Genomic DNA, 21604 nt, shown 5'->3' on the forward strand with positions numbered 1-21604 from the left:
ACTCAAAATTTTGTCATTTTTACCAAAGTATTACTACATTCCTTTCTGCTTTACATGTACCCAAATATGGTAAACTAGGCTAGTAAGATAGATAGATATATGTCGAACCTGATTTACAGAGATGGTTGCAGAATCATCTGTGCTAAATATTATAAAGAAGTCAGACCCTCACTTCAGAAATTGTTTAAAAATGGTAAATTATAGGCGTAGTTATAGCCTCCTTGATTTGCAAGTACATTTCAATCTTGCAAGCCCTCCTTATGCACTAATAAGAGTTAGTAATGTGAATTCTCTTACAGCTTCATCACAATCTTATTAGTTAAGGCTTTAAAAAATCCCAAAGCCTGTGAAAGTTGCCAACCTTCTTTTGTATGTAGATTAGTTTTTAAAAGCTCAGTCTCTCCCAGTTGGGCATATTTGGTACTGTTTTTCCTTCCTTTCCTTGCTGATGTACTACTTTTCTTCCCTTCAAGTTGGATTTGAAGACTATGGACCAGATTGTGATAGCATGAGGATAACTGCGTTTTTGGACATTCCTGGGCAGGATAACTTGGCTCCACTTGCACGTCTGGAAAAATATGCTTTTAGTGATAATATATTTAACAGGTAACAATGCAAATAATTATGCCAGTGTTATGTTGTGTTAATTTCTCTCTCCTTTATTTTCATAGATGTTCTACATAGGTAACTTTTTTGTTAAAGATTTCAAACATATAATTGTATACTATTAGTATTTTCTAATGAAACAATAACATTTAGTATTTTTCCACAGTGTAGGAGGTTATCCATGATGATGGGCTGTGGACCCAACATGTTCCATAGACAGGACTAGATCCAAATTCAAACGAGGCTTGCTTTCTGACTTGGTAGTCCTCAAGGTAGACTCTACCTTCTTGCCCAAGATCAATTTGACCTTGCACTATTTGCAAGATATAGAGCCTTTTCTCACGACTGGAGAAATGGATCAGACAGGGCGACAGGAGGAAGCCTCGAAATGCTTACCTCCCCCCCAGACAATGTACTTCTTGTTGCTGGGTGGCCGGATCAGCTGCCCAGAGAATTGCCGGCTTCTGCCAGTAGCTCCGAGGGTTGGGGTGTCAGGATGCCCCCCCATAAACCCCATTATGCACTGTGTGAGTGCACAGTGCATTATGGGGATCCCCCCCGAAGCTGGCTGGGGCTGGCAGATGATCGATAGAACGGGGATAGGCGAGTACTCATTCTCCTAACCCCATTTAAGAGGGTGGCTCCGGAGATGGGTTTGCCCTCCAAGGCACCACTGGGATCGGGCATGATCCCGGTGGTACACACGTGCAGGCAAAACCAGGCTGGGCTTCCTTAGCTCAGTTTTGCCTGCACATGTGAATAGCTTCAGTCAGTGTCTTACCCTCCTTTTGTCCTTCTCCTGTTCACTCTGAGGAGCGGACCTGGCATTCCTTGGATGTCCATAGGGCTCTCCACACCTACATTAATCGGACCAAGGATCTTTGATGGTCTGATCCATTCTTGGTTTCCTTTCACCCTGTGGTCGCACTGTTCTTGAACAAGTCCTTTAATTTCATCCGCTCCCGCCCTCTTGGTCATTGCTTAGGCACATCCCATCATAATGGATGACCTGCGGAAAAAGAAACATTGGTCTTTTTTTTTTACAGTGTATGGAGATCATTCAACCCACCCACTGATGTTTTTTCCTCCATTTATTACATCGGGTTCACACATTTTGGGTGGTGGCGACTCCTAGGGTCCTCAGATTGTTAGGCTATTGCTTTTTCTCCCTGTTCCTATCTCCTTACCTGCACTCCTCTATGCACCAGTCTCAGAACTGGGATTTTGATGCCGCCTGTGCACTGGAAGCAAGCCTCATTTGAATTTGTATCTGTTTCTGTCTATGGAGCATGTTGGATCCACAACCCATCATAATGGATGATCTCCATAAACTGCAAAAAGAACCTTTCACAGTAAGAACAATGTTCCTTTCTGTTGTACAGTATAGGCTAGATTCCCCATGTGATTAGAAGGAGGTTGAAAACTCGTGTCACCTACTGCCATTATTAGGCTTTTTCTTTCTCTTGTTCATTTCCCCCTTTGTTTCTTATCTCGCTGCCTCTCTTGCCTTCACTTCTTTGTATGAGCAAGTTGACACTTTCTATGGCAAAGATAGTCAATTTCTGCAGTGTGATAAGAAGTGAAGTTGGGAGTGGACTTGATTGAGAGTTATTATATGGCCTTTTGCCTGTGGAAGGGATCCAGGGAAACTATCCAGGCTGCCCCGTTGAGGCTGTTCTTATCTATCTATCTATCTATCTATCTATCTATCTATCTATCTATTTAGGAGACGATTGTTGTTAGGAGATGATTTCGATATGCGGGTTCTGGATGGGGTCACGCTCCCCCAGAAGGAACAGGTATGCAGTCTGGGGGTGCTTCTGGATCCGAACATCTCCCTGGTGTCCCAGGTTGAGGCATTGGCCAGAGGTGCTTTTTATCGGCTTTGTCTGATATGCCCGCTGCGTCCATTTCTTAAGATCAACAACCTCAAAACAGCAGTACATATGCTGGTAACCTATAGGCTGTATTACTGCAGTGCGCTCTATATGGGGCTGCCTTTGTACATACCGTGTTTCCCCGAAAGTAAGACCTACCCCGAAAGTAAGACCTAGCAGTAATTTCTGATGTGCCGCTAATATAAGCCCTCCCCCGAAAATAAGACCTACCCGAAAATAAGACCTAGGCGGGAGGCGGGGGTTCGCGGCCGTGCGCTGGCTGCAGGGATCAAGAACGGCAGGAGACGGGGTTGAAACTTGGGGCACTACCTCGGAGTAAGTTGTTCTGTGCTTGCCTGCCATGGCGGGGGAGGTGTGTGCAAAATAAGACCTACCCGAAAATAAGCCCTAGTGCATTTTTTGGGCCTAAAATTAATATAAGACACTGTCTTATTTTCGGGGAAACACGGTATTCCAGAAACTGCAATTGGTCCAGAATGCAGCAGCCAGGTTGGTCTCTGGGTCATCTAGGAAAGACCATATTACTTCTGTGTTGAAAGAACAACACTGGCTGCCAATTCGTTTCCAAGCAAAATACAAGGTGCTGGCCATTACCTATAAAGCTCTAAACAGCTTAGTCCCTGGGTATTTAAGAGAACGTCTTCTTTGCCATGAGCCCCACCGCCTGTTAAGATCATCTGGAGAGGTTCGTCTGCAGTTGCCGCCAACTTTTCTGGCGGCTATTTGGAAATGGGCCTTCTCTGTTGCTGCCCCTGGACTTTGGAATGCGTTCCCTGCTGAAATAAGAGCCTCCATCTCTGGCAACTTTTTAAAAAGCACTGAAAATACATTTATTCACCCAGGTTTTTAATTAGATCTATGTTTTTAAATTTTAATGTTGGTTTTAAATGATTTTAATGTTTAAATGATTTTAATTGTTTAATTGATTTAGTTTTGATTTTAATTGTTTTGTTTTTATTTTGTTGTAAAATAAATATATTAAAGCAGTACATATGTCAAGCATAGTAAATGTAGTGATGGAGTAAAATGGAGCAGACCCAGTGCATCATGCAGCTGAGAACTGCATAACTGGCAGGCCTGGAAGAAACTGAGCCTTTCTCTCGGCGTGTGTCAGCTCCAGCTCCCAGGGCTTTCAGATATATCCTTTATCTGCTGCTGCAATGCAAGCAGGGGTTAGATCTGCAAGGTATCCCTAGTGAAAACATCATACGTCTAAAAGTTAGTGCATTTCTGGTTGTGCTCCAGAAGAACTAGTGATGGTCTATTACGCAGATGTGCAGAGGAATAGTGCAGATACTAGCTCAGTTTGGGTGATCCTCCAAACTGTGGTTTAGAGGATAGGATCGGGAACATGTTATGGCCCCAAGTGCTCCTTTCCTCCCTCTTGTTTGTTTGATTCCTTCCTCCAATTCCATGTTTCTCTTTTAATGAAAGCCATTTAAAATGGCAGCTTTTGCAAATATTGTGCCTAGCGCTAACCTCCTAAATATGAATTGAAAGCATGATCTGTACAGTACAAATAATGATGTAGAAGTTAGTGCTGCCGCTAACTATAGCTTGTTTGTATAGCTACCCAGGTTTTCCTCTTACCTTGCTTCTATACAACTGAAAATTGGGAGCACACACAGCTCCCAAACCAGGGTAGAACACAGTTTTTGGTTGTGTGAATGACCTCATTCTCTCTCTCTCTCTCTCTCTCTCTCTCTCTCTCTCTCTCTCTCTCAGGGCGTACAGGGCACATCTTGCAAGAGTTCTGATGAGAGAGAGAGGAGGAGGAGGGCTGAGAGGTGGATGGCGGGGCAGCTGCCGTGGAGGAGGGCAGCGGAGAAGGGAACAGAGATTTTGAGCAGTGGCACTGCAGAGGCAGCCTAGGTTGGCTCCAACTGCCAGCCTCCATTGCCTTGCTGAGTCTCCTCACGAGGAGGACAGCTGAGCCAGGGCTAGAGAGCACACCGAGGCCTTTCCGTGCAGGCCAGACGGGAAACCCCAGCTTGGCTGCCGTCCTTGCGTGGAGACTCATTGGGGTGATGGAGGCCTGTGGTTGGGAAAGAGAGAGAGGGAAATTGCTGTGGGTGGAGAGTCTCCCAGCTCACAAGCAAACCATCCACCCATGGAAACCAGCAGAGGTGGGCTGGGGGCAGGGCCTGGAGGTGTGGGTGATTGAGAGTGAGCAAGGCAATGAGTGAAGGGCAAGGGGATTAGAGATGTGCACAGAACTGGTGGGGGGTAGATCGAAGGTGCGGGAGATAGCATTTAAGGGCGGGGGAGGGTGCTCTTATCCCTCCTGCCGCATTTCTCCTGCCGGCGCGGCACTTTAAAAGGGTCCGGCGGGGTGGCAGCGTACCTCCCTGCCGTCCTGTTGCCTCATCGGACCGGAAGTGACTGGAAGTACCTGACACGTGCGTGCATGTTGGGCACGTGCCCTATGTGTGCGCAAGTGAGCATAACATGAGTGATGCGCACACGTGTTAGGTCCTTTCAGTCCGGCGAGGCAACAGGGCAGCAGGGAGGTATGCTGCCACCCCGCCGGACCCTTTCAAAGTGCAGCATCAGCGGGGGACTTGTGGCAGGAGGGGTAAAAGCACCCTCCCTCACCTTTGAACCGGCCAAACCACTGGTCGTTCAAACCTGTTCGGAGGCCCATAAAAGGGTCTCCGAACAGGTTCATCCCTAAAGGGGGTGGCTGAGAGTGAGAGGAGAGCCTTGGAGCTGGAGAAGGGAGAGGCGGTGGCAGGAGGGAGTGCCTCCTTTGCTTATGAGGAAGGGAGAAAAGGGTTAGGGGGGTTAGTACTTTGGCGGGGTGGAGGGAGTAGGATTGGGGGTCCATGTGGAGGGGTAGATGAGGTGACCTGAGGTGGGTTATGGGGTCTCCCCCATAAGCAAAAGGCACCGCCCTCGCCTCTCCCTTCTCCAGCTGCAAGGCCAAGTTGCAGCTCCCTCCGTCCTGCAGGCAAGCAAGCTGCAGCCACAGCCAGCCCCGCTTTGGGTAGGTAAAGGGCTGGGGCCCCTCAGGGCAGCAGGAGGCAGCAGCTGGGAGGGAGCCAGCCAGCCAGGCAAGCTCTAGTGGGGTGGCACAGAAAGAAACAAGGCAGGGGAAGAGAGATTGAATGGGGAGTTTGGAGACTAGCGCACAGATGCTCTATGTGGGTTAAGCTAGTTCTGACTAAATTACTCAATAGAAGTTCCACTGAAATTAATAGGAGAAGTCATAACTAACTTGTCCTATTAATTTCAATGGAGCTTCAGTTGAGTTATTAGGTAGGACATCGGCTGCTGACCTTTAGAGAGATGATTCCACACAACCCCGTATATCTCATATGTCCTAAGGCATAGGTGTATGCATAACTGTAGATTTTTGCTTGGAACACAGACATATATCTTTATATCTTTCAGCAGTGTGTTCTCTAATTCTTTTCATCTGTGTGCAGAATGAGTTTTGTTCTGGACAGTATTAAGGCAGTGTGTGTGCACATGCATTCAGAAAGGGGCCTCCCTGATTAAACCTGAGCGGGATCTAAAATCTGAGTGGACATTAAATAATGTGTGAGCACACATCTTAGAGGGAGCACTGCCTTCCAGAACAGTGAAAACTACAGTGTGTATTTGTTACTTGATGAGGTTATATCTTGCCAATATATAATATTCCAATATGGTTTACAGTATCCAGTCATAAAATAAAAATGTAGTTGATATTATAAATTCAAAACAAAAATAATAAACAGTCCAGCAAAATAATAATAGCATGGAAACCCTGGAAGCAGCAGATAAAATGATAGTGAAATGCCCTAACCCTACAGTTTGTGTAAGAGAGCCTCTGTTACCTGAAACCCACTGTTACACTGCAGTTCCTACAAGGTATTCTGTGCTCAGTTACAGTCTCGTTTAATTAAACTTCTTGTTCTTCAGCTACCTTGGATTGCTCTGTTTCATCTTGCTTACAAGATCTGTGTTACATATACTTTTCTTAAAAAAAAAAAAAAAACACTTTAAAAAGTATACTGTATTGAGCTTAGTTAGTTATGAGACTGAGTTACAAATTAGAACTTCCCCAGCTTCAATGTCTTCTCTTGTAGACATCAAGACTAAATTACTCATGAGTAATCCAGCTGAAACAAATGGGACAAGTTAGTCATGACTAACTTGCCCATTAATTTTAGTAGGGCTACTCATGAGTAATATAGTCTGCTTGTTGGCTCTGTCATGAACTCACTGGATGGCCTTAGCCAAGCCATCCTCTCAGCCTTAGCCCCCCTATCTGTAATATGGAGATAACATTTACATGGCTCACTCTGTTGTCATAAGGATTACAACAAGGTTATTCATCTGAAGTGCTTTGAACATTTGAAAGCACAATATTAATTATGGTGATGATTATTAAATGGCTTGTTGCCTTGACAGGCAAATAATTGCCAGAGGTCTACTTGATGTCTTTCGAGATTTCAGTCATAATGAAGAAGATTACTTGACAGTAATGGCGATAGTGGTCCGGCTCTCTGAAGATACAGGTGAGAGTTGTAATTTTTATATCCTCTTTGTTGTGTAGTAATACTTTGCTTTCCTGCACATTAGTACAAGAAGCAATATGTATGATCTCATGAAGGACTTTCTGGGATACTGGGGATGATAACATGATACCATTAAGTAATGTTACTTTTCCTCATAAAATAAGGAAGAGTTCTGTGAAGATTGCAATATACAATTCCACTGTAAAGTAGCTCTAGAGTCCTGGGAACATAGGAAGCTGCCATATACCGAGTCAGACCATTGGTCCATCTGAGCTACACAGACTGGCATTGTCTACACAGACTGGCAGTGGCTTCTCCAAGGTTGTAGGCAGGAGTCTCTCTCAGGCCTATCTTGGAGATGCCATGGAGGGAATTTGGGACCTAGATGCTCTTCCTAGAGCGGCTCCATCCCCTGAGGGGAATATTATTTTGGAGGCCATTATAAAGGCCTCTGAAACGTTTCGGCTCTGGGGGCTGTTTCAGTGCTTTGGCGCCGGCGGGGGTAGTTCTTTAAGGGCGGGGGAGGGTGCACTCACCCTTCCCGCCACATTTCCCCTGCTGGTGCTCCATTATTTTTAAGCCCCTCGGGGCGGCAGCGTTCCTCCTGGCCTCCCTGTTTCTCCCATTGGCCGGAAGTGGCTGGAAGTAGCAAGCGCGTGTGCACGGCGGACGGGTGTGCACGCACGCAATAGGCACACACGTGCTTGCCACTTCCGGCCGATGGGGGAAACGGGGCGGCAGGGAGAAATGCCACCCCGAGGGGCTTAAAAATAACGGGGTGCTGGCAAGGGAAATTTGGCGGGAGAGGTGAGTGCACCTCCCCCGCCCTTAACGAACTACCCCTGCTGGTGCCGAATAACATTCGGGCACATCCCTAGGGAATATCTTACAGGGCTCACACATCAAGTCTCCCATTCATATGCAACCAGGGCAGACCCTGCTTAGCTAAGGGGACAAGTCAGATATGCACTGTTAGTAATAGATTTCTTAAAGCATCTGATAGGATGGATTCCTAGATATTTTATTTGTGAAACTTCTTCCCTTTTCTACCTGGATGGTCAGAACTCACCATCTTGCCCTACTCTGCCCAGCCAGCTAGTATTGGTTTGGGTACCCTGTTGTTTGACTCTCTGTTATATCTGCCTATCCATAGTTGTATATTTTCAGCTTTATTTCTAATGCAGAAGGAAAACTTGCCTGCTGTTGTTTCCTCCAGCTTATCTTTCAATGGCACTGCTATACTTTTTTATTTGAATCTTTTCAGTCATCAGTTAATATGATATTGCTACTGAAACTTTTATTGCATCCACTTGGCCTTTGAGAATACCTCCTACCTATGATTGGCACAATATGGACTAGCTGCTACTGTGTCATAAAAACCCAAGTTTATCAATCTTCCTCCGACTTATCCTCCCCCCTTGAATTTATATGCATGCTTGCGCACACCATGAGCTTTCTTTGTTCTGTTTAGGAGTAGTTGCTTGACTCCTGCAGTAATGACCAAAGGAACATAAGATCTTAGTGCAATCAATTTTGTGAAAAATCTGGTAGTATTGAACATCTAGGGACAGATTTTCCCTGATTTTTTGTATTGGAGTATGTGCATATACTTGCTGTTGATGCATGTATGAACTGAGTAACTGCATGCATAACCAGTAGGAGCACATAAACAATTTAGGAGCACATGCTCATTTGATTATCTGAATATGCAGGCAGACAGAACAATATAATTTAGACGCATGCAGAATAGACTTGCAACCTTCTTCCTGTACCTATTTGTCCTGTGTGAAAATCATCTTTGTGTATGAGTAGCCTTGGGATACTTCTAAATGCTGTCATTCTACATGATTTTGAAAATAGTTGTTTCTTTTACAGTTTTTCACACTAAGATTTACTTTATTTATTTAATGCTTGTGGGTTCTGCCTTTAAACTGTCTATAACTGTTGTCTCATTCTTTAAATCCTTAGAGCCTACTGTACGGACAGAACTAATGGAACAGTTACCACCCATTGCCATTTTTCTACAGGGGAGCCGACCAAACTTTCCCACAGCCTTTTCTGAATATCTTATGCCCATTGTGGTGAGATACCTTACAGATCCAAATAACCAGGTAGAGATTTCTGGATGTAATTTCTAGTTCAGCCGAATGTTGAACTAGCCAATTTAGTACAAACTAGATATTCACTGCAACTCCATGCATATTTACTCAGAAATAAGGCCAACTGTGTTTAATGGGGCGTACTCCCTCGTAAGATCTACATAATCTCATGGGCTGGACAGAACTATATTTATTTATTTTATCTATCATATTTGTATACCACCCCAAATGTACATATTGATAATGTTTCCAGTGGTTAGCCAGCTCTTTCTGTGTTTCCATTTCCCCCCTCTAGAATATGCTTGCTGCTGGGAACAGTATCTCTGCTTCAGGTGCTGCTGAAGCTGTCACTGACTCCGGGGGATGGGAGGTGGAGGTGTGTGTGTGTTAGAGGTGTGCACGGAACTGGGAAGCCCAGTTCGGTTCGAGTAGAACTGGAGTCCAATCTAACCGGACCTGATTTAGTCCCATGCATGTTGAGCCAGGCCCCAGTTTGGCTTGTGGCCAAACTGGTTCGGGCTCGGCTTAAGAGGGTGGCATTCTAAATGTAACTTAGGGCCAGGTCTGGGGTGTGTGGTCATGGGGTTGCTGAAGGTTTCCCCTGTCCCCCGGCCTTCTTTGGGCCAGTTCAGCCCGATTATGGGCCTTTTCAGCCCGTTGCCTGTTCACAGTGGCCATTTTGAAGGCCGCCATGCATGCGCACTGGCCATGTGCATGCCCAGGTTTACATTTAGAACCCCCAAGCCAGCCCAGGGGGTGGGGCTCAAAGTTGAGCCAAACCAAAATGGGCCCTATTTGGCTCCAGGGCGAGCCACTGGACAGATCTGATTCGATGGCGAACTGGCTCGACCTTGAGCCAATTCACACATTGTGTGTGTGTGTGGGTTTTTTTTAGTACACATGAGGCATTTCACAGCAGTTGGTCTTTTTCTGTCTAAAGGAGTGCCATATGTGAAACCTTGCAGTTTTGCTCACAAAAATATTAATTGGCCTCTGTGTGTGTGTGTGTGTGTGTGTGTGTGTGTGTGTACACATGTGTGCAGATAACTTAGTTTATCTGTGTGAAAATAATTCGCCTGTAAAGAGTAAACCCTCCCAAATTACAGAATTCCTTTGATTATTTGAAAGTGACTCGATCACTATAGGTGATTGGGCATGTACCTATATACTTTAAGCTGCCTCCACCATTGAAATACGTGAGGACATTCTTGCATATATAAATGCATCAGAATGCAAAGTTTGGATTGGAACATTGGGTGTTCTCTAGTTTAACATAGGTACTAGAGTGATTTCATTATGAGATGGGTAAAGTAATTTCCTATGACTAGTCAAGTTCAATTTTCACAGTGCCTCTAGAATTCATGCTTTGTGTGTTAAGATTATAGAATCTTAAATGAATGCAATTTCTATTATTTGCAATTCAATGGAAGAACATTAATTTTTATATGTTTTTATTGTTGCCATTTCTACGGTGTTTATGCAGTGTGGAAAAGTATTGGTGATTTTTATTTGTGTACATTGATAGGTTAGAAAAGCAAGCCAGGAATCACTGCTGATATTATTGGAACAAGGTCTTATTGCTCAAAATGATATTGAAGATAAAGTATGCCCAATCCTTTTGGATCTCTCTGCTCCAGATAGTGATGATGAATACAAAATGGAAGCTGTAAATGTAAGTAACTATCGTCCACTGTTTTTTTTAGATTGAGTATAGAAAGCTAAGGTATTCACTTAGCATCTTAACATTTTGGAAAATTTAATTACTGAAAACTTAGCTGCACCTTTTTGTTACTGGCTACTTGTTCAACAGCTCATTGAAGATTATTAAGATCATCTGGGGAGGTCCAGTTACACCTACCACCGACTCATTTGGTGATTACTTGGGACCGGGCCTTCTTTGTGGCTGCCCCAGGGCTGTTGAATGCACTTGGTGATAAAATCAAAGTTTATCTATCTTTGGTTGTTTTGAAAAAGACCCTTAAGACACACCTGTTTTCTCAGGCTTTAAATTAATTTTAACTGGTTTTATATCATCATTGTTTTAATCATTTTATCCTGTTTTTATATTTGTTGTATTTTAATTTATGTACACTGCCTAAGGATGCACATATCAGGTGGGATTGATGGATAGATAAATAGATGTGGATAGCACAGCCCATGCAAGGGAAAGAGTGCTGCTGGTATAAGAACTTCAGTGTTGCATTGTACTTTCTAAGAACGAGGGACGTTTTCTCAAGCTTTCTGTTTAGTACTCATTTCAATGTAGACATATGAGAAGTTCCTGTGTAGCTGTACCTTGGGGAATTAAAGTTACTGAATGAAGGACCTGTAGCTGTATTGCTGCCCCTCCTACCCACTCACCTATCTCCAGGCTAATCTTTAAACTATTAAAACATTATTGGGAAATCCCTACCTGCATGCATTTTACAGTGGATGGTCTTTTCTGTCCAATCTGCAGAGCTGTCACCTTGATGCTCTTCATGCTTGTACTAAACACTCTTTAGTAATATACAGTGACCTGCTTAAGGCTATTCTGGATACCCTTGCTGCAGTATATATTTTGTAATTTGTTCTGAAAACCCTTATTATTCCTGCTTTGGGTTCTTGTGTTCTTCTGTGCTCTTTTTATTTTGGTTGGCTCCTAAAGTTTTGGGGTTGGCTCCTAGATCCAAAGAACATTTGTCAAGCCCTGTACTAAAATCATCCACTAGTAGAATGGACCTGTCAGTCTCCCTTCTTGACTGGAAACTCAGCAGTCGTTTCTTTGTGTCGTGTTAACTTCCTCAGATGCTGTTTGTCCCCTGCCATGCCCCTTATAGAGTGCCTATGCCTTACAAATATATCCTGATCTGCCATTGCGAATTGCTGCTCTGGAATATGCTGCCCTTGAGTCTAGTTACTAGTTTAAAACCAAACTGTACAAATCCCATTTTCTTGCCTTTATTTAGAAAGTAGAAATCCTGGAATGGCATTGACATAGGAACATAGGAAACTTCCATATACTGAGTCAGACCATTGGTCTATCTAGCTCAGTATTGTCTTCACAGACTGGCAGTGGCTTCTCCAAGGTTGCAGGCAGGAATCTCTCTCAGCCCTATCTTGGAGAAGCCAGGGAGGGAACTTGAAATCTTCTGCTCTTCCCAGAGCAGCTTCATCCCCTGAGGGGAATATCTTGCAGTGCTCACACATCAAGTCTCCCATTCATATGCAACCAGGGCAGACCCTGCTTAGCTATGGGGACAAGTCATGCTTGCTACCACAAGACCAGCTCTCCTGTGACCAAACACAGCTGTTCTGAAAGCTAATGGAAATGTGTTGCCAAATTATAAAGCCCCAGTAACCCCTAAAATTAGACCATAATGGACATCAGCAACCACAGAATAGACTGCTTCTTCACAAAATACTCACAAATCTGCCTGGAGTCTAGTTCTTCGGTTGTTATTGGACTGCAGATATTTAACATGAGCTATATATATGTCAAGTTCTCTTCCCCTGGCTCTAAAGAAGTTCCATATAATATAGGTAACCCTTTTAAACTCACTTTGTTATATATCAGCATTGTTATATTTCAGCTCAGTTAAGTGCACAGTGGGGCTAGTAATATAACTGTTCAGGGGAAAGGTCAAAATATAGAGAGAATTTTTATTGACCAGCTGCTAAAAGAATTAAACTGAAGAAAGAAAATAAAATGTAGCTCTGATTTTATTTCAGTAGGCTATAAGCTTCAACATTAAAATATCTGGCAACTTTTCTTAATGGCAGTATCCTAAAGCTATGTGTCTTCCCCCACAGTGATGGCTAGAAAACTACCAAAAAAAGCCTTTATTGCTTCTTGTTAACTTCTTATGGTGAAGTATAAATTATGAAATTGTTTAATTCCCAACTGTCTTGAGTTGGGCAGTTCATCTACAGAACTCAGTTGTGCCCACTCAAAATGTGAAGGTGTATAATTCCATTTCATCATGGGTGTCTGACACTTCACCCATTAAATGACTTTACCAGCTAGAGTACAATTTCTTGTTTGGGAGTTGCTTAGGCTAACTTCCAAAGTAACATCTGAATGCCAGATGTCTCTTTCTGGGACTGACAATTCCATTAAAAATGAAATTGTTCAATGTCCTCCAAACTCACACTTGGCATTGTGTTGCAAAGTTGTGAGCTGTTTGAGGAATAAAATGGTGTTTTTAATAGCTAATGCCCTCTTTATATCTTCTTTACAAATATTGAATCTTTAAAGAAGAAAAGCAATTTTGGAGGCTTTACTCTTAAAGTATTTGAGTGGGCTTTTGTGGTACTGGCAACTTAATAATTTTATGAGACTCTTGAAATATTTGGTTGTGTTCTTCCTGAGTTATCTGATGGAAGAGTTATAAAAATATATTTTTAGGAAACTTACTAATCTTTATGGCAAAAACTCTCATTCTACTTCATATGAAAATGTTAACATCACAGAAATCCTTACATGCTCATCTTTGAGAGATAGGGAGGTCCTGGGAATAGATGTGGGATCTAAATGTTTAGGCCTAGTAATCTATTTTAATTAATTAATTAATTAATTAATTAATGAGTGGCTCCCAAAGAAGCTTGCAGTTAAAATCCCCCCAGAAGTACAAATTAATTAGGGAAATGTTGATGTGTGCAGCATTTTCTTCTCTCACCTGTCAGTTGAGGATGCAGTCTAGGTTTCAGGCTTTTCCATTCAGAGGCAGGGGGCAGAAGGAACTACAGCTGAACCTAGGGGCTGGCTGATAGTCAAGATGTCAGTCCACAGAAAAAGACCTTTCATTCATCAGTTGGTTGCAAAGCATTATGACAGTTCATTCAATTTATGTAGGTTCTAGTGTGAGACTGCATTACCATGTTCAGATAATCAACAGATGGCAGCATTTGGTCATCCCAACAAACAATGGTTCTTGTGATAAGAACATGCCAGCGTGAGTCTCTGGCTTGTGTGCTGCCCCCTTCCCTGCTTCCACCTTTTGGATATGAGGAAGAAAAGTTAAAGCTTCTGGTTACAGATTCAAACAAATTGCATTTTCCCATTGGGGGCTATGCTTTTTAACAAAGTGGAGTTACAAATCTGGATCAAGTTCTACTTGATATTCTGGTTTGTGAATTGGTTTAAACAAATCTTGGTTCCTGTATTCTGACATATAACAGGAAATTGCTGTTTCTTCAAACAGCAAGAAGAAGTCTAAAGGAGGGGGGAAGGGAAGATGGGAGCATGCAAGCCCAAGAATTGTGCTGGTGCATCACAAGAAACTATGGATCATGATCTGTTGCATTCCTAATAGTGGATTCTGCTCCTGCCCAGGACCATTTGGGCAGAATTCATTAGCTCCTCATGGTGCCTAGCACCGCCGCCCCCCCCACAGTGCAGTTCCGTTATTTTTGGCAGTTAGGTGTTTCTCCCCTCAGTTCCTTTCTGGCTGCTTTTGCACTGGCAACATGGCTCCTTGGCAGGGGCGTAGCTAGGGGAGAGGGGGCCCGTGTTCATCCCTCTCTCAGGCGGCCCCCCAGAGTGAGGGAGACAATGAAGAAAATAGGGAGGGATGGAACTGGAGGGCCCTCAGGAGCTGGGGGCCCGTGTTCTTTGAACCTTTTCATTCAATTATAGCTATGCCCCTGCTCCTTGGAATCGAACATTATCTAGAGAAAGAGAACAATATATTTAGTGAAATTTACCCCCTTGACTATGGTTATGCTTGACTATGATTTATCTACACCAGGCCTGCTCAACTTAGGCCTCTCAGCTGCTTTTGGACTACAACTCCCATAATCCCCAGCCACAATGGCCAATAGCCAGGGATTATGGGAGTTGTAGGCCAACATTTGCAGGATGGCCAAAGTTGAGCAGCCCTGATCTACATGAATTGAACTAAAGACGACAGATTGGACGAGAAAAATGGCTTTGACCTGCACTGCTGACACTCCTTTTGACTAACGGATAAGTTAAAAAGAAAGAGAGAAGAAAACTTCTTTCTAAAAGTGCCAACACTGCAAGGGGCAACTCCCTTCAGCAGATGATCATGATTTGTGCTTGCTGTGTTTGGGCGAAGGCCACAATACCTCTGCTTGTAAAATCTGTTTAACCTTTTCACCTCAAACAAGAAAGAACTGTGGACTCCGTTTGAAGGCTGCAATATATGAGGATGTCATGAGACTGGGTACTCCAATGTCACGATCTCCAGTGGAAATGCCCGTGCTGTTGACCTTGAGAACGGTGTTGACATCAGTGTGGAGGACTGCATTAAATGGTCAATCTAAATCCTCAACACTAGGAGCATCGACACCAGTGTTGGATGCACAATTCAAACACCCTAAGCCCCTGTCTGAGGGTGCGCATCACAGGAAGCACAAATTGAAGCACAAGGAACATGATGTCGAAGGTGAACCTCCTCCTAAGAAAGCACCCTTTTATCTGTCATGGATGATTATGAACTGGATACCTCAACAGTGAGTTCAGCGTCATTGGAGCACCCTGTTGAGCCACCAGTGAAAATTGTATCGGGGACAAATATATCACCGAATGAGGAGATGCAGTCTTACTACCATCAGATTACAGAGATGGCAAAGGCTGTAGGTTTGGAGCTCAAGAAACAAACTCAGGATCTAGATGACCCAGTATACAACCACGACCCAGTATACAATTTCTTAAATTCCACATCTACGATTCAACCAGTGTTCCTGCCCAGTCATATCTAAAGCTGTGACATCGGCATGGGTTGATATACTGACTCAGTATATGGCAGCTTCCTATGTTCCTAATCTCTCCAGTGGTGGACTAAGGCAGACAACATGCCAACAGGGATGGAATTTCAAATGCCCCAACCAACGCAATGGGTCACAACAGATGCCTCACAACAACTGCTCTCTGAAGTGGTGGGGAGCATACTGTGGGGAGCTTCAAGCACAGGGACTATGGACGCCACAGCAGTGACTGCTGTATATAAATTTCCTGGAACTATTCAGTGCCTTGCTGTCGTTTCAACGAACTCTAAGGGGACAAGTTGTCCAGCTACAACTGGACAACACCATGGTTGTAGCATATCTGAACCGTCAGGAAGGGACAGTGTCCTGATCTCTATGCCAATTAAACCAGCAGATCTGGAATTGGAGTGTTTCACAGAACAAGTCATTGGTGGCAATCCACGTAAGAGGTGTGGAAAACACACTGGTAGACCACCTGAGCAGTTCACAATCACAACAGCTCAGTGAGTGGGCAAACTTAATGCACTTTGCATTGATGAGCGATATACCCTGTATAAAAATCCACCCAGATAAAGAGGTTCTCTGATTAGATCCTGAATTGCACGCAAAGATAGTGACAGACTTCCATATCAACAGCAATATAGTACTACCTACCCTTTTCAGAAATCCACATACACCTCTGGAGAAATCACTACATTCTCTGGACATTCGAAGGGCACTGCTGTATTACCTGCAACACACACGGCCCTACAGAGAAACAAAGCACCTGTTCGTGGCCTACATAGGCAAAAGTAAAGGCTTACAAATCTTGAGGCAAAGCTTATCTCACTGAATCGTGGAACTGATATACCTCCCACACAACTACTGTTAATGAAACTTCCATATAGTAATTTAGTCTGATTTTATTTTTAATAAACTCCTCTTTGATTTAATTAAAACCTCTCTCTCAAGCTGATTTTCTTGAGTTCATACACTTGCACAAATTAAGGCTGATCGGAACTGTCTCCACTTTTGAGCTAAATTCCTGACATTCACCTGAACTAGTGGGTGCAGGCCAATCACCCTCAAGGCAGTTTCATTAACAGTAGTTGTGTGTGAGGTATATCAAAAGCCATTGTTCCTCAGGTACCAACTCATCAGGATTCTCCTCAGCTCCTCCCCACTGGTGGGTCATCCCCCAGGAACTGTCCACTCCAAGCTTCCCTCTTGCATATTTGAAATAACTTGTTTTTGAGCCATAAGACGTTAATCTAAACCATTTGACACTGCTTTCTACAGAACTGCTGAGACTAAGGGGAAAGAGTTTTAAATGGAAGTAAAGAAATACCGTTTCCTTTATTAGATAATATGCAAAATGGCTTCCATGGTGAACAGATCAACTGTTGAACGCTTGCTTCTTCCCCGATTCTGTGAGCTTTGTGGTGATGGGAAACTCTTTCAAGTCCGGAAGGTTAGTGTTTGCTGCTTTAATGTATTTGCATTGAAGCATGCTTGTTAAAATGTTGGGATTAAATTTCTTAACTTTTCTAAGTTCTGTTAAAAGCAATTTCTTGTATATAGGGCTGAAAACAAGCATGTCTTGTCTTACATCTTGAGTTGATGCTTTGTGTTCATAAGGTGGTTGTCCTGGGGTGTAAGTGACAAGTGGCATCAGCTTAAGTCAAATATAGCCTGTGGTTTAGCGAAGCACTTGGACACATACTTAAATGTTTATCATGTACTTGAGTGTTTTGCTGAATAACGGCCATAGTGCTGATGATCCTACCTGTATTCCCTTTCAGTATCCTATTCTGCTTATGACACATACTTCATGAGATGTGTTGAGCAGAGGTTAATATGCACTGAAATATTCTGGTGGGAGATCCTGTAGATTCTGTACAGCTCTTTATAAAGATTGCTGGTAGAAAGTATATGTTCTGGTTGTGTCCATTGTCATATATGACAGAACTTTGTGTTCTGTCATATACAAATGCAAAATAAAGACCTTTTTAAGAGCTGTGATAAATCAATACAATGTGTATCAAAGTCTGGCAGGGTAGAGAACTGGAATTGATGTATACAGACAGATATCTTGATGTGTTCTTGTGTGTGCTTTGTGTTTTGCTTCAGGTTTGTGCAGCAAACTTTGGTGATATTTGCAATGCTGTTGGGCAAGACGCCACAGAAAAGAATTTGGTATGTTAAAAGTTTAGGACTTCCATAACAGAAATCGGAAATTAAACTTTCCCCACATCAAACTAGAAAAAAAGAGTAAACTAAAGTAAACATTTCTCTGTGAAAGCAAAGTGGTCCCTTCCGCTCAAATGAATGGGGAAGCCTTTGGGTTAGGGAAATCTGTGTATGCACTGGAGCCCCCTGTCCTGCAAAGGATTGCCAGATCAGGGCATGTTGTCCCAGAACACATGTTTATTAGCACATCACTCTTCCATCGGAATTGGCTTGTGCCAGTATTGAAGAAATTGCTAAGAAGCATTGCTGATTTCTTCCACTACCTTTTATTAATAGAATCCACTGTTACTAAAAGATATCACTATTTTAAATCTTCTTTCTGGAGCTTCAGCATTATTAGCACAGAATTAAAACTCCCTTGGTTGGCAAAGAGAGAATTAAAGTTAGGTACTTCAGTTATTCAAAGAAACTATAAGGCAGTATTTTCTTAGTGTGTGTTTCATAGAAAAGTAGAAGGTGAGGGGAGAGGGAAGCACAAATATACATAATTCAGCAACTTTTAAAAACATAATTCAAGACTTGCTCTTTTTTGCCATGCTTTCAAGTAAAGATTCATTTATTTTCTATTTCTATTTTACTTTATTTATATATCACCCATACTAAAGCGGCTCAGGCGGTTTACACTGAAATAAAAAATACATAACAATTAAAATGAAAAACTATTTAAAAGCAGATTAAAATTAGAACTAAAACTGAATGTCATTAAAAGCCAGGCTAAAAAGATGGGTCTTTAAGGCTCTCCTGAAGGCCTCCATGGAAGATAATCCTCTCATATCCATGGGGAACACATTCCACAACCTAGGGTCAACAACAGAGAAGGACCTATCCCAGGTCACCACCAGATGAACCAGTGGCATCTGACAACAGACCCCTCCTGATGATCTCAATTAGTGGTGGGATCTTGTAGAGAATGCCGTTCTCTCAGGTGATCTGGATCTAAGCCATTCAGGACTTTAAAGATAATAGCACTTTGTACTTTGCCTGGAAACATATTGGCAGCCAGTGCAACTAAGAATAGGCATAATGTGGTCTCTCTGGGATACCCCAGAGACCAACCTGGCCCTGCATTTTGAACTAACTGAAGTTTCTGAACGACTTACAAAGATATGTAGAGTGCTGCATACATAGAGTGCATTGCAGTAGTCCAACCTGGAGGTTACCAGCTGGTGTACTATTGTTTTCAGGTCATTTACTTCAGGAAACAGGTGGAGTTTTCAAATCAGTTGTGCTGGTAAAAAGTGCTCCTGGCCACAGACTCAACCTGAGGCACCAGGGTGAGACCCCGGGTCCAAGAGCACTCCCAAGCTACGGACCTGTTCTTTCTGGGGAAGTATAACCTTGTCCAGAACAGGAAGCCCTAGCCCGTCTTTCAGATTTCAACCCCCAATGATGAGCACCTCCATCTTGCTTGGATTCAGCTTTAGTTTATTATCCTTCATCCAGTCCATTACTGCCTGTAGGCAAGCATTTAAGGGGCTAATGCCAATTCCTGATATTGATGACAAGGAGACATAGATTTGGGTGTCATCAGTATATTGATAACATCCAGCACCAAATTCCCTGACAACCTCACCCAGTGGTTTCATGTAGATGTTAAAAAGCATTGGTGACAAAATGGAGCCCTGAAGAACTTTATATTGTAGCTGTTCTGAAGAGCAACTGTCACGAAGTGACACCATCTACCCAAGACATAGGAGTGGAACCACTGTAAAACAATGCTTCCTACCCCCCAATTCCTCAGGCAATCTAGAAGGATACCATAGTCAATGGTATCAAAAGCTGCTGAGAGATCCAAAAGAACCAGCACAATCACACTCCCTTTGTCAGTTCCATGGTGAAGGTCATCTACTAAGCCAACCAGGGCCGTCTCAATGCCATAGTGCTCCGTAAAGCCTGTTTGAAATGGATCTAGATAATCAGTTTCCTCCAAGATTGCTTGTTGCTGGTCAGCCACCACCCTCAATCATCTTACCCAATCATGGGACATTGGAGACTGGCCTATAATTATTCATTAGCAGGAGATCCCAAGTGGGCTTCTTAAGAAGGGGTCTAACCACTGTCTTCTTCAAACATGACAGCCTCCTGCCCTCCCTCAGTGAGGTATTAATAATATCTACTAGGCCAGCTCCAACAACCTCCTTGCAAGATGAAATCAGCCATGTTGGGCAAGGAATCAAAGGACAGGTGGTAGGCTGTACCGCTCCAAGCAGCTTTTCCACATCCTCAGGAGTCACAGACTGAAACTGATCCAACTTACTCTCTCAAGAGGGATTGCTGGATACCCCCTAACTGGCCCTGCAGAAATACTGGAGTCCAGATCAGCCCAAATGCAAGAGATTTTATCTGCTGAAATAGCTGGTAAAATAACTACATCCATATGTGCAACTCTTTAGTATTTGCAGCAGAGGCAGGACTACATTTTTGACCCAGAAAGGAATTGGATCACCATGCAAGCAACTTCCTGCTGCTTCACTCTGTCCTTTGCATAACCCGGGACTTCGGCGATTCTCAGTGGGATAAACTTGTGTCATTCCCTCTCCTTGACAGTGCCTGAGTGAAGAAGACACCTTGCATGCAATCTTTGGCAAGGAGAGTATGGCAAAAATTGATTTAAACCAAATCTCTAAGGATAGGGGAGAGAATTCAACAGTAATCTTTTGATGAAGTATGTCACATGCAGTATGTCACATGAAGTATGAAGTATGTCACATGAAGTATGTCACATGAAGTATGTCACCTTCTTTGGAATGGTCTCTGACAAGCCTGGAAAGGATTCTTAGAATAACTCCTTCATATACCCCATAGCCTGCATAGGTTGTTTCCTGTGAATACAATACATCGGGCTGTCAATCAATATTTCAGTCTTTGACCAGCATAAGATACAACATAAAAAGAGTGGCGTTAAAAACAGTCTATGCCTGAGGAAAGCAGTAACTATAAACGTTCAAACTAAGAAATATAGAAATTTATATGATTAATTAAAATGTGATAAAATTAAATCATAAAGGCTAAGATGTTTATGAGCATGAGACTAAAATCTATGAGAAGCTGTAAAAAGATTAGAATTAAAATTTGATTAAAATATGATAAAATGAAAACTGCATAACTGGGTAGGAGAGGTGGCAGTGCAGGTATGAACTATGTTGGGCCTAATTAGAGTTCACTGGCGGTCAGATCCTGGTGGGTTTTGCACGCTGCTGTGCAAAACTTTTTTGTAATGAGTTGTAGTCGGAGAGTAATAGGGAGCTTCAGAACTGGCCTGTGCGGCCTGGCAGCTTTGTAGGTAGTGGGAGAAGGAAGGTATTGCAGATGTCTCTATAAAATAGGCAGTGTAAGAGGACACGCTCGGTGGTTTCAATTTGCCCAGCATTGCGGGGGCACATATATTCCGGGTAAGTGAGCTTCTTGTAACTTCCATCTAGCACAGCTGAAGGGAGGGCACTGCAGTGAGCCAGGGTGAAGGCTCTTCTGTGGTTAAGGGCCTTTAGCTCTGTTAGATATATAGCAGGTGCCACTATATACCTTAGGTTTTCAGAGATAGGGAGGTTAGGCACCC

The 21604-nt window shown here is 43.1% G+C and overlaps 1 protein-coding gene across 7 annotated transcripts in view; it reads left to right on the forward strand.

Moving 5' to 3' along the window:
- The window catches only part of LOC128321980 (serine/threonine-protein phosphatase 4 regulatory subunit 1-like), a 75568-nt gene that overhangs the window by 24712 nt on the left and 29252 nt on the right, over positions 1-21604 (forward strand). For all 7 annotated transcript variants that reach the window (XM_053242600.1, XM_053242604.1, XM_053242598.1 and 4 more), the window contains 6 exons: positions 474-606; positions 6903-7009; positions 8978-9120; positions 10634-10780; positions 17162-17269; positions 17929-17994. In XM_053242600.1, the coding sequence (XP_053098575.1) occupies positions 474-606; positions 6903-7009; positions 8978-9120; positions 10634-10780; positions 17162-17269; positions 17929-17994 (704 nt within the window). The remainder of the gene's footprint in view (positions 1-473; positions 607-6902; positions 7010-8977; positions 9121-10633; positions 10781-17161; positions 17270-17928; positions 17995-21604) is intronic.

The sequence above is a fragment of the Hemicordylus capensis genome, chromosome 4 (genome assembly GCF_027244095.1).
Source record: "Hemicordylus capensis ecotype Gifberg chromosome 4, rHemCap1.1.pri, whole genome shotgun sequence".
NCBI lineage: Eukaryota > Metazoa > Chordata > Lepidosauria > Squamata > Cordylidae > Hemicordylus > Hemicordylus capensis.